At 42.9% G+C, this 13,462-nt stretch overlaps 1 protein-coding gene across 3 annotated transcripts in view; it reads right to left on the reverse strand.

Annotated features, from left to right (window-relative positions):
• Positions 1 to 8,785: 8,785 nt before the first annotated feature.
• Positions 8,786 to 13,462, reverse strand: part of SV2B (synaptic vesicle glycoprotein 2B) — a 40,512-nt gene continuing 35,835 nt past the window's right edge. For all 3 annotated transcript variants that reach the window (XM_042475931.1, XM_042475930.1, XM_042475932.1), the window contains 3 exons: positions 12,707 to 12,907; positions 12,048 to 12,207; positions 8,786 to 11,434 (listed from right to left, as the gene is read on the reverse strand). In XM_042475931.1, the coding sequence (XP_042331865.1) occupies positions 11,251 to 11,434; positions 12,048 to 12,207; positions 12,707 to 12,907 (545 nt within the window). In that variant the 3' untranslated portion in view covers positions 8,786 to 11,250. The remainder of the gene's footprint in view (positions 11,435 to 12,047; positions 12,208 to 12,706; positions 12,908 to 13,462) is intronic.

Consider the following 13,462-nt stretch of genomic DNA (forward strand, 5'->3'; position numbering starts at 1 on the left):
TTTTGGGTCAAGTTTTAAACCTAAATTTCTAGGCTTATACATGAGTCTATACCAGTGATGGCGAACCTATGGCATGTGTGCCAGAGGTGGCACTCAGAGCCCTCTCTTTGGGCACATGCACCATTGTCCCAACACAGACTTCACTAGAGTTTGTCATTAGAAATCCAGAGGGACATGACACTTTGTGATAAATAAGTGGGGTTTGGGTTGCAGTTTGGGCACTCGGTCTCTAAAAGGTTCTCCACCACTGGTCTATACAGTCGTTTAATTCTATTTTAATGTCCATCTTTGTATGTTTTTAATTGTACTGTCCTTTTAAATTGGGAGGCACTTTGAGTCCCAGTTTTGGAGTAAAAGCAGGAGACAAGATCATGGCATAATGTAAATTTCTACCCCTTTGACCACATCCTTTCTCATTGTTCCATAGACACCTAAGAAACACGGTTTTAAACCATTTCTGAACTCTTTTTGAATACTTTCCCTGCTACTGACAAAGGCCTAGCATTTCAGCCATGCCCCAGCTGAGAACCAGAAGCAGTAATAAGGAAGCCTTATTATTGAGTTATTTATATTTGGTGTCGATGAACCTGGAGCTGAATAAAAACCAAAACAACCAGCCCAGGAGCTTTAAGGCTTCTCCTTGCCTTCCTCTTGCTCATCCTGGACTCCTGTTCGAAGCCTGATCCAGCGTTTCCATTTCAAGTGTCATATATTGTCTCCATAAAGACAGAGCTGGTTATAAATTCAGATGGAGAAAAGAGCCCTTCATCTGCAAGAATCCCATTTAAATTAATTAACCAAACAATTTGCAAAGAGGGGACGTTTCTTCTTCTTCTGAGAGCCACTTGGTTTGGGGAAAGGCAAAGTAATGATAATGGCACCAGTAAGAAAAAGAATTATTAAAATGTTTTTCGGAACGTTTCTAGGAAGGAGGGCAGAAAGTATTTAGTTTAAATCAGAGACATAGCCATACTTTTCAGGAATATGCAAAAAGATCTTGCAGCACCTTTGAAAGACAAAGCATTCACAAACTGATGCTGCATCTACACTGCAGAATTAATGCAGTTTGACACCACTTCAACTGCCATGGCTTAATACTATATACTTCTAGGATTTGTATTTTTGTGACCTTCTCTGCCACAGAGCTCTAGTGCCACGACAAACTACAGATCCCAGAATTCCACAGTATGTGTTCTTGATGTTCTAATTTTAAAACTCCACCCCACAAAGCCCATCAATGCCTCCTTTTTTTCTGTTAAAGCTGGTTCCCAAACTTGAGGCTCAACTTGAAAATATCATGCAAGGACTTGAGACTTGAAAGTAGAATAAAAGACTTGAATGCATCACTGGAATTGCATTGCAATAAAACCAAAGTATTCCAAGACCTTTTCTCACAACAGCATCAACGAAAGCAATGTTGGATTGCAAGTGCTATCATCCTCCATCATCACGGGGCAGGGCTGAAGGGTCTGAAAGACCGCAAGTTCTCTGTTTTCGGTCTAGGACAGGCATGAGCCAACCATCTGCGTTGGAGATAATGTATCCTTCAAAGCGCAAGCCGGAGCGGATGGAATAACCAAGCGGCAACAGAAGGAAGAACGTAAGCAGAGCATTTAACACATTCCGCATCAATGGAAAGGTCAACCACTGGCCCCAAGCAAAAAGTCTTTGCTGTCTAGAAATTGCAAGCAAAGCGTGAAAGAGTGGAGCTTCGTGACAAGGATGGAAGGCAATCGCATGACTTCCTTTCGCCTCTGCTAGACATTTTTACACGAAAAGCAGATTGGCTGGAACCCTGCTATAGTAGTATGCGCACATGTCATTCCCTTACGCATGTGACTGTACTTTGCGGCCAGTGGCATAATGTACATAGTCGGTTCACAATTGCACAAGGGGAGTTCCACATGTGTAAATATTGCAGATGCATCTGTGCATTCTTGCATGACATGTAACTATTCAACAGTGCCTTCATAAGGTCATAGGATCAGAAGAAACATCAAGGAATATCTAGCCCAATCGCTTTCATGTCGGGATGTGCAAGTATAGCACTGCAGAAAGATGACTATCCAAACTTGGCTGAAAGACTTCCAAAGGAAGAGAGTTCGCCACCCACTAAAGTGCCATAGATACTCGACTATACATCGACCTCATATATAAATCAAGGGCAGGTTTGGGGGCCATAATTATGGATTTGGATATCAGCCGTGGATAAGTCAAGGGTAAAATTTAGGGGCATGTAATGAAGGATGCAATGCCAAGGAAAACAATGCCAAAATCCCAGCAGACATAACTGTTTGTGCTCATACTAAAAGCTGGATGGATGAGAGAGTAGAAGGGGGTCAGTGCTTCCAGGGCAGATTCAACTCTTGCATTTTACTTATGTGCATGTGTATAAAATACAGTACTTACATTGACCCATGGGTAAGTCGACTCAGGTTTTTGGGTCAATTTTCTAACCTAAATTTGTAGACTTATACATGAATATATACAATAATCTATTCCACTCTCAAACAGTTTAGTCCAGAAAGTCTTCCTAACGTTTAGGTGGATCCTCTTCCCTTAGAATTTCAATCCATTGTTTCATGTTCTAGTTTGACCAAAAAAAAATGGCACACATGTGAAAAATGCCACATTTGTGCCATGTGCAACACATGCTTAGGATATATGGTTTGGAACCATGGATCGCTCCTTTAAAATGTGGACTAAAACCCAGGAGCAGATTCACTTTCCACTGACAATGGACATCTCTAGTGTGGGATCTATAGCTACTAAATAAAGGTTTGCTGGGTTTTAACTACTGAAGCCTGGGTTTTTTGGACTTGGATAAATGCTGGACTTGACACACTGTTTGTGTTTATCCTAGTCTATGGTTTCCACCAGCTTTCTGTACCTTTCTCTTATAGCCAAGGGCTGATCTTACTTGTTGGAAGACGGATTAATCCAGACACAGATAACTATGAAAAGGAACAACCTGGGATATTGCTTGGCTACGTTTAATGCTGGAATAAAGCTGGGTTCAAGCTCCAGTTATCTAAGTAGCAATCCCTGTCACCAGCCCATCTATTTTGGCCTACACACTCCACATCCCACCCCAAATCCATTTAATATTGAGGACATATCAGATATTAAACTGATAAGATGTGGGACTGAGTTTGGGACGCTAAGCCAGATGAATCTGGAGACTCAGCAAGAAAAATGTCCTGACTCTGGAACTTGAGTTCCCATAAAACCCACTGGCTCCCAAACCCTTTGCCAATCGCACTGGCAATAAATTAGTGGTTTAAATGTATTAGCCTTTCAGCAGCCATTAGAATAAGTATCCATTGCTCCTTTATGGCTCTTCTTTGGCTTGGAGCTTTGCCTCTGCAGAGTCTCTAACTGATTTCTTAAGTGTTTTGTTTTTGTAGCCCAGCGAGACTCAATATTGCCAACGCATGTTGCATTCTCACAGAAATATGTATAATACAGCCTTTGGGAAAGAGTTAGGAAGGAAGGAAGGAAGGAAGGAAGGAAGGAAGGAAGGAAGGCTGGATATTCTAGAAGAAGGATGGGCAAAATCCTACCCTGGGACCTTTTAAACGCCCTGCACTGCCTTTTTCTCTGCCAAACAACAACAACAAAGTGAATTGCATTTCCTCTTCTGTCTTAAACTATCTAAACAATTAAAACAACATAAAACATTAATTTAAAAGCATAGGCTAAAAACAGCACAGCACTAAAACCAAAAGTCATTATATAGTCGGCCTTCTGTATCCACGGATTTGGTATTCACAGTTTCAAGCATCCACAGATATATATATATATATACTGTATAGAGAGAGAGAGAGAGAGAGAGAGAGAGAGAGAGATGAAAGAACTGTAGAAAGCAAACCTTGATTTTGCCATTTTATATAAAGGACACCATTTTGCAATGCCATTGTATATAATAGTACTTGAGCATCCATGGATTTTGGTATCCACAAGAAGTCCTGCAACCAAACCCAGTGGATACCAATGGTCCATTTTATCCATATTTAAGTACTCAAGCTCTCAGGCAGAGAAGGCTCTCACAAAACTACAAATCCCAGAATTGCTAGCACTGAGACATGACAGTAAGTAATGTTAAACTGCATTAATTTTGCAGTCTAGATACAACTTTGATCATAAAGTTTGCCCTTTCTACTCCTTTTTCGGCTCCAGAGAAAGGACTGCGGTTCTTCTGTGAGGGACAACTCTTCCCGCTTTGCAAATAGATTATCTAAGAGGCTGGCCTTCCCCCATCAATTTAGTGCCACTTTCGCAAAGCGTTTTTTATAGAGCTGGAGTGACTTTTGCAAGATACTTCAGCAAATCCATCTTGTTAGTCAAGCCAATCCATGCATCATCCCTATTTTACAGGTTTTGAAAGGAAGACAAGAACTTACCAGAGATGCAATGCCAGTCAAGGAGGGGGTGACGCAAGCAGGAAAATGCATGCAAGACGGTTTCCGCCGTTGTCAATTTCAAGCTTTGCTCAGCCCCACATTTTAGGGGACTTCAAGCAGATTGTTTGAATGGCTTGTCCCCAAAAACAAGTGTAGCTACTTAGAAGACATAATTGCTTAGCCTGTAAATTAAAAGAACACTGAGCCCTATCTTGCTAGGTCACACCAAGGCTGCATCTGCACTGCAGAATTAATGCAGTTTGACACTACATTAACAGCCATGGCTCAAAACTGTGGAATTCTGGGATCTGTAGCTTTGCGAGATATTTAGCTTTTTTGTTCAGAGAGCTCTGGTGCCACAGTCTCAGGATTTCATGAGCTGGAGCCATGACAGTTAAAGCGGTATCAAACTGTGTTAATTCTGCAGTGTGGCAGCAGACTATGGTTCACTTAGCCAGTGTGATGCAGTGATTATTATTTATACATTGATATCCTTTCTCTCAGCATAGAAGGCAAAACAACCTAGAACAGCCTTTCCCCAAACCAGTTGCTTTGGACTGCAACTCACATCAAGATGGCATAGCCATGCTGTAGAAGCAGCATACCAAAGTTTGGCAAATAGCAATAAGAAACTGTTGTGAAAACGCAGTGCGGACATGTCCAGTATGAAGCCACAGCTGCCCCTTGATGCAGATAGGATGACAGTTTGATTAATTATAATGCACTTGCCCCCAAATCATAGCCTAATGATTTGCTCCTGCAAAACCCAAGAGATTTGCCACCTGAAGCAACTGAGCCCATAGCCAGTCTCTGCCTCTTTCCATATCAGACTTTTCTGATCCTAGCCACAGACATTGCAACCAGGAGAGATGGGGAAAAGGAATGGATTTCCACATTAACAATATATTGCTGTGAGCTTTCCTTTTTATTATGCAAAGCACTTGGAAATGGCTTTGTCTTCAGTGGGCTATTAAGTCCAATTCGCTTTGGAAAACACCTGCTCTTTGGGGTTATGGGTGCTGCCTGAATTGGTTTGTTGAGATGCTAAACCAGTCCAACTGGTTGCATCTTTATTTGTTTTATTCTTTGGACTGTCCTTGGGGAAGGCTGACTATAGGGATATCAAGACGAGGGCTTGCATTTTCAAAATTTACCGCTACGCCATTGAATGCAACGCGCCAAAGACCTTGGACGCTGGCTGTTGTTGTTGTTGTCCCTTCCCCTCCCATGCCACAATCAATTACGAAACCTGACAAGGGGAAAATGGAATTGCAAGGCCTGGCCGCCAGTACTTAGCGGAGCAATGGGGCCTGTCTCTCGTGATGCACTAAAATAATGAGACCATCCCAGCCAGAGAGCCCAGCCAGGACATTATGGACTCTCCTCTCTCTTTCTGTCTCTTTCTGTCGGCGCTTGCAATTTAAATTAAAGTTTGCTGTGATTGAAGATACCCCCAAGTTTGAAGGTCCCAGCACTAAACTTGCTATGAAATGCAGTGGCAGGTAATTAGCCCTTTATTATGAGACAGGGATTTTATTTCCTTCTGTCTGCTCAGTTTATTTCATTGCAGTGACCTTGAGTTACCATGAATCTCTGTAGTGGATGCTCTGCTAGATCTGACTCTTTCCTCTCTGCTACGCTCATCCTCTCCCTGGATTTTCAGCAAGCCAGTCTTCTCCCAGATGGGTTGAGCTACAACTCCCATCATCTTCCATCAATGAAACCAATGGGCATAGATAGAGTTGGAAGGGGCATCAGTTGGGGACAATGAAAGCTGATGTCTTCCTTTTCACTGAAACAGTGGTTCAAACATTAGTCTTAGTCCAAACTCTTAGTCCACACATTCAGTGTGATATCCAAGATTGTGGAACCTATTTGAAGGAAATGGTTTAGTACACTGGGCAGCTCTAAGATCCAGAGTGAATTGACTGATCCAGTGACATGGAAACGGCCAGCCATCACTGGCTTTCCAGCTTAAAGCTTGAGATACTTACTTTTTTATTTGGCCAAAAAGTCCAAATAAGCCATATTTTTCAAGCGTTGCCCCGACTTGTTGGCTTTCCAGGGGTATCTGGTTGTCTTTTGGAGGAGGGAGGATTTGGAATTAAAAGAGCATTTGCAGAGATCTGCTGTGATGGCCAATAATCAAGTTCTTACTGGATGTTTCTCTAAGAAGAGAAGCCTTTTTTAGACATCTTGACCTGAATCTTTATGGTAGTATGAAAGAACCAGGCTGTGGCTCCCAACCTTTGGTCCTCCAGATGTTTTGGACTTCAGATCCCATAATTCCTGACCATTGACCAAGTTGGATGGGGCTCCTGACATCTGAAGCCCAAAACAAATAATGACCAAATATTGGGAACCCTTAACTAGAGGAGATCCCCTGAATCAACCATTGAATGGAGAGTCAACACATAGATCAACCCTATAGATTCAGTGGGTCTACGTTATTCAGTCTATTAATAGGATTCAGACTATATGCCTAGGTCGGATGGGCAAATTGAGGCATGTGGGTTGTATGTGGTGCCTGGACCCTGAAGCCTTCTGCTAGTCTCCAAAAGATACCCAACACTTCAATTTAAAAAAAAAAAAAGATATGATTTTCTGGTAACTTTTGCCCCAAACCATGCAGAAAGCCCCCAAACACATGAACATATTTCCACTCCATCCGACAATTAGCCAAGAACCCTAGACTTGCCCATTACGGCTCCATATTTCTTTGCATTCCATCATAAATTGGTGGCAGGGAGTGATAAATCACCTCCTGGTTGCCATTTTGAGAAGTACTGCAGAGGAAAACTGAGGCACTGAGGCTTTCTGTGGCTGGGGTGAAATATGAGGAGAGTAGTCTGGGGGGAATTGTTAGCTGGCCCCAACACATTTGCCCACTCCTGCCCTAGATGCAGGGCATCATTGAAGACAAAATGCTAGGGCATGAGTTAGGAAGTTGCAACCCTTTAGCTATGGCTGGACTCCAACAGGCCAAACAAAACAAAGGGATGATGAGAACTGCGATTCAAATATATCTTGAGAGGTATAAATGGCTTTGTATTTACCACGTCTTGTAGGGAAATACATATTATTTTTTATATTATTTTCTGCCCAGAATCTACTAGCATGAAGAAATATAAGCTTGAAAGTGCACTCTGCAGACAATGGAGCAGACCAATGGCCCTGACCCTCACAGGACCAATTGTCTTTGACTCACATCACTGGTTGTGTGGGCACCAGGTGCCCTCTTGTGGCTGTCTTGGTACTAGGTTGGTGCAGTGAAAATATTCCATGTAGAGGTGAAACAAAACATTGCATTCAGCAGTCTAGGCGTAAACAACATTTCCACGGCTCCCAAGATTTGTCATGAGCAAATGCATGCACCTCAACTGGAGCATTCACAAATTTGCAACACCTAAAAGCTGTATGATAATGCCAATTGTGCATTATGTAGTGGCTATTGACCAAGTGTGGTGTGGTGTAGTGGTTACAGCATTGAACTACAATTCTGGAGACCAAAGTTCAAAACTTCCACTTGGGCATGGAAACCCAATGGATGACTTTGGCCAAGTCACATTCTTTCAGCCTCAGAAGAAGGCAAAGGCAATCTTGCTGAGAAAGCCCTATGATAGATTCACTGCAGGGCCACCATATGTCAAAAATGACTTGAAGGAACATGACAACAATGAACCAGGCTATATCCAGTTACCAAGGGGTTAATTTACCAATTTGAGTGGCTGAGGGATACATAAGACCATGGGAGATACTGATCAAACTTTGTGCATGCCACAGAGATGATAAAACTCTGAGCATGGGTCTTCGTAAATGGACTTGAATGTGCAGAAATATAATTGAGTAGTTCTGCAATGTCTGTATTGCAGTGACCCTGAGCTGCTGTGACATTACAACACATGGGCATCACTTGCACAGTGATAGCATCCACAGATTTTGGTATCCATGGACGGTCCTAGAACCGAACTGCAGTGCATACCAAGACCCTACTGTACTGGCATTATCTTCATTTTCGGTTTTATTCCATCCCCACACCACTCCATGCCTTCTAAGGGGGACAATTTACCAAATCTGCATAGAATATGCAAGTCGCATTTTGTGGTCTGTGCATGATGGAGGAAACACATGCACCAGGGAAGGGGTCATAGAAATGAAGAAACAAACCTGCCACATCAAATCAAAGGCCTATCCAGTTGCCCTATAGCAAGGCATAGATACAGTAGTACCCTCCCATTCATATTCTCCAGAAACTGGTATTCAGAGGTATTCTGACTCCAACACTAGAGTTAATACGCATCCATCATGACTAGCAACCAATGACTGAGACATCAATCCTAGAATCAACTCCAGAAAACATATAATGACTTGTGACCCTCAAGTGACACATTTGGTTTAGGTTTATTGCAATTTCATTGCTTGACATGGATTTTCCAAAGTCGGAGATGTGTTCGGTGGGGAGAAAGACAAGGAATTAGGAAGCAACTCCTTCAAGACAACTGACCAAAAGGAGAAGAAGGGGGGGGATGGAAAGGGGTAAAAAGGAAAATGCGGGTGTCCAGATGGGATTAAACATCTACTGAATAATACATTTCTTCTGTACAGATTATGCTACAGCCACGGATCCCACAGCTAGCAGGAGGAGGTCTTAACACACAGGTTACACAGGTTAGGTATGGAGATGTCTATATAGTGCGCCTGGAAGAGGATCAGCAGAGGCAAACAGAAAGATGCCAGTTTGGATTTAAACTCATCCCTGCCCATTTTTTGCCCCCTAAGAGTGAACTAGACAATATGGCTTTTTTTGACATCATTAAAGAGAACCGGAAGAAAGAAGCAGCGAGGGCATTAAAGCTGACTGCAAAGAACGAAGAGGAGGAGAATACAGTTCATGCAATTCGAGGAGATGCATAAAACCAGCTGGTTTTTAACACAGTCTGTCCGTATGCCCTAAGAAAGATTGTGGTGCAAAGAGGCAGTTTTTCATATGGCATGTCTCTGAGGATGGCTCATTTTTCCTGATTGTGTTTTGTTTGAAGAGATCTTTGCCAACAGCGTAGACCCTCAGCTGCAACCCTCCGCAAGCGTGAAAGAAATCAAACCATAAGCAAATAATTTGGCAGAAGTCTTTGGGCCTGGGCTAGAATAGATGTTTCTTCAGATCCTCTTCAGATTGCTCATGGCCTCATAGACAACAGGTCAAAGTAGAACTTGGTTCATCCATCAGAGGTCCAACTTAACTTGATGCAGAGGTCCAACCTGATGCTATTAATCTTTGACATACAACAGAGCCACTTAACATGTTTGTTCCATCATTGCTTCCTGATGCTGGAGCCAAGCATGGTTGGCTTAAGTCTGAGGCCATCCCAGCCATGTTCAGAGGAGCTCAACAAATCCCCAGAGTTTGGAGGCTGTTTTTCTTTTTGCAAAGTATATGAAGAACTTTCTTTCTCCCCGCTTGGCTGAAGATCAGAGATTCAGTCTGTACAACGCAATGATTTCTGCGGAGTGCAGTTCCTCTACAAAAGAAACTGCTGACATGGCTACTCCCTTAACTGTGCTTTACAGTGTTCCAGTCAGGCAGAAATCTCTATGTAGTTTAGACATTTTCCATTGGTAAATATGGCTATAATACTGGTAAAAATTTCTGCAGTCCCCATCGTCTTAAGTTTACCAACTGGACTCCTATTTACACTGCAGGATATGTACATATTTGGTTTCAGGAATCACATAATGTTCAGTGAAGAAAACAGGAGTGGAACTAGTTAGACCAACAACAACAGCAACAATAACATCAACATATAACCCCCAATGGTAAAAAATATGCTTCCGACCCCAAACCAATGCATCTCAAAGACTGCCAAGGTGTATTAAATTAAATGCCAACCATTTCTTTTCACTATTTCCTATCCCAACTGAATGCAATGAAAATATATGTGGGTAACACGTTCATTTCTAGTTTGTGTTATGAATGACTTGATGCAAATGGAATGGGAAGTTTATTCAAAGTAGCAAAGCAAACATAGATGAGGATTTTCCAGAATGAACCATGGATATAAGTTACTTAAGCAGAGGATTGGACTAAATACATTAAGAGGCCCATTGCAAATCTATGGTCCTTGGTGTGAGAGAAAGAAGGATTGTCCAGTTGCCAAGGATAGGCTCAGCGTCTTCCTCTGTGAAAACACAAAGACTAGACTGGGCATCTCGCTTTGGGTTTTCTAAAGTAGAGCTCATCCTCCGCCAAACATCGAACCAATGGCTGATGACTTTCCCAAAAAAGATTGCCCCCTGAGCACACATTTGGTTGCCGTTGCTGAATGAGCTTGGATTTCCCCCATGGTTTGCTTGGAAAGGTATAGAAACGCAGACAACAAGCCATTCAGTTGAGCTCTGAGAGGGTCACTTGGTGGCGGAGTGGCTTGTGTCACTCCCTACAACACACACACACACACACTGACAACGACATGCATAATCACAACGCTGCTGCGGATATCAATTTGTGTTTGAGATGGTCACACACATTCGGCCAGAAGACAGGGCTCCGATGGCCCCCTAAAAAGTGTTAGCTCTGAAGCAATGAGCAAAGCTCTGGGTGTGTATCTGTATTTGTGTATGTGTTTGTGTGTTTGTGTGTGTATAAGCCTGGCCATGTGGGCACCATCGCCACTTCACACTTGTCCTAGAACTAAGGTTTTGACGTTCGCTCAGTGGGGTGCCTCCTCCTCTCCTCTTCCCTCCCCCCAAATCTGAGGTATCAGTGGAGAAATACTGGCGGACGTTTTGATTTAAAGCATGGCCCTCCGTAGAGTAGTCTGTTGACATTTCCTTTCTCCATTCAAATGGCTCACATCAAGACTTGGTCGCGTGTCTCTGGCAACCGCAGGGCAAGGAGACCTCCTCCGACCAAAGCAGAGGAAGCCAGGAGGATGGGGACCACTTTGGTTATGCCAACGAAGGAGGCAAAGATCGAGTTTCCCAAGATGGCCCCGATTTTGCAGATCCCATTGAGTATGCCAAAGGCTGTGGCTCTGTGACAAAGGAAGAAGAGGTTCAAAGAAAAGTTAAGAACTAAAGAAGCAACACTTCTCAACTTCAGTACTTTTTCATTATTCTAAACCCAAACTTGAAAATACGATTGAGATGTCATACCCATGGAATCTTTATCCAGGGATTCAAGCATCCACAGCTTGAAAATAATTCAAGACAAGTATAAATTCTTAATAGCAAACCTTGGGCCCAAACAGACAGGCCAAAATAAAGCTGCTTCAGGTCACTTTGGAGGTATGCTGTTTAAATGATGCATGAGTCCCAAGAGGCTGGAACCGTGCCAAAGCCAGTCCTAAGGACTGGAGCACAGCTTTGGCTCTGCTTCTGGCTTCTTAAGATGCATGTGTCATTTAAACAGCATACCTCCAAAGTGACCCGAAGCAGCTTTATTTTGGCCGGTCTGTTTGGGCCCCTTGTTTGCTAGACAGAAGAAATCTTTTCCCAAGTGAGTACTGTATATTGAAAGAGCTTTCCTTTAAAAAGTAACACATTCAAGGTTTGCTTTGGACCCTCCGAGATCTGAGCCACCAAAACCTTCCACATTTGGTTTTCTGATTCTTTTTCAACTTATAAGAGATCAGCAGGAAAGGTCACCTTTTATGCGTTGGGTAGAGCTCCACAGTGATGACATCCAGGGCATTCCAGGCGGCAATGCTGGTGCCACAGAAGAGGCACTGCCAGCCGATCATGGCCGACTCACTGTTGCCAAAGAACAAGAAGAAGCAGCAGACGGCGGAGATCAGCATAGAGCCCCCTGCAAGACAGAGCAGGACTGAAAGGGGAACCATGCGTTTTTAGATGGATCAAATGCACAGAAATAGCACTTTCTGTTCCTTTTCTCCCTTGAATGCTACATTTGCTTAAGGATGTTGTTTTAGGGAAAAGTCAAAAGCATCTTTGAAGTCAAGGGTCTAGCTCTGTTAATCTTAACAGAAACAGATCTACTGAATCAATGGGATTTATCTGTGTGCATCTACACTGTGGAAATGAAACAGTTTGACACCACTTTAAGTGCTATAGCTCCATCTTGTGGAATCCTGGGATCATTTTACATAGTCTTTAGCCTTCTCTGCTAAAGAGTGTTGGTGCCTCATTAAACTAGAAATCCCAGGATCCTGTAGTATGAAGCCATGACAGTTAAAGTCGTGTCAAGTTGCATTAATTCTGCAAAATGCAGGTGCCGCCCTGGAATCCATGCAACATGGAGAAGCTGCAGATGCTCCCACATCTATAGGTCATCCACACAAACTCACCAATCATCTTGATCCTCCCAACTTTGTCCATTAGCAATGCAGAGATTATATTGCCAGGCAATACTGAAAGGCTGCCTAAGAAGCTGACCAGGTAAATGAGGAAATCGTTGTCTCGCTCAAAATCCAGCTGACAACCTTTCTTCTGCTCCAAGAATGTGGAATTCATAAAGGTGCACTCAATGAATTTGTGTTCATAAAGGTCTGATGGAGGAAGAGACAGAATATGGTTATAATTCTAGGTCAGGGATAGGCAACTTCAGAGGAATAGGGACAAACTTCCATGCGCGCGCGCACACACACACACACACACACACAGAGCATCCCCTGGTAAGCCACACTGTCACATTTTTGTGCACTGGAAATAATGTCTCACTTCCAGCTGCCATTTTGGCTGATTTCTCCCACAACAAACTACAAATCCAAGGATTTCAGAGCACTGAATTAAAGCACTGTCAAGACGTATTATGTCTGGAGTGTAGATGAGGTCAAGGTTGCACATTGAAACCCTGTTAGTAAATGGCAAAGATGCATATCTAAGATAGTGCTCCAATGTGCACTAGGCACTTCTGGTGCACACTGGGAACCTGTCATGCACATCAAGCACTTCTGATGTCTGACACTTCCATTGTTCTCTGGCACAACTTAACCAGTGTCTGGATGTTCATTGGGAAGATGTTCAATGCACATCAGTAGCCATTTCACATCATAGTGCATCAATCACTTTATTGGCTAACATTGTGCAATGGGCGGCCATAC

This window comes from Sceloporus undulatus, chromosome 6 (assembly GCF_019175285.1).
Source record: "Sceloporus undulatus isolate JIND9_A2432 ecotype Alabama chromosome 6, SceUnd_v1.1, whole genome shotgun sequence".
Lineage (NCBI taxonomy): Eukaryota > Metazoa > Chordata > Lepidosauria > Squamata > Phrynosomatidae > Sceloporus > Sceloporus undulatus.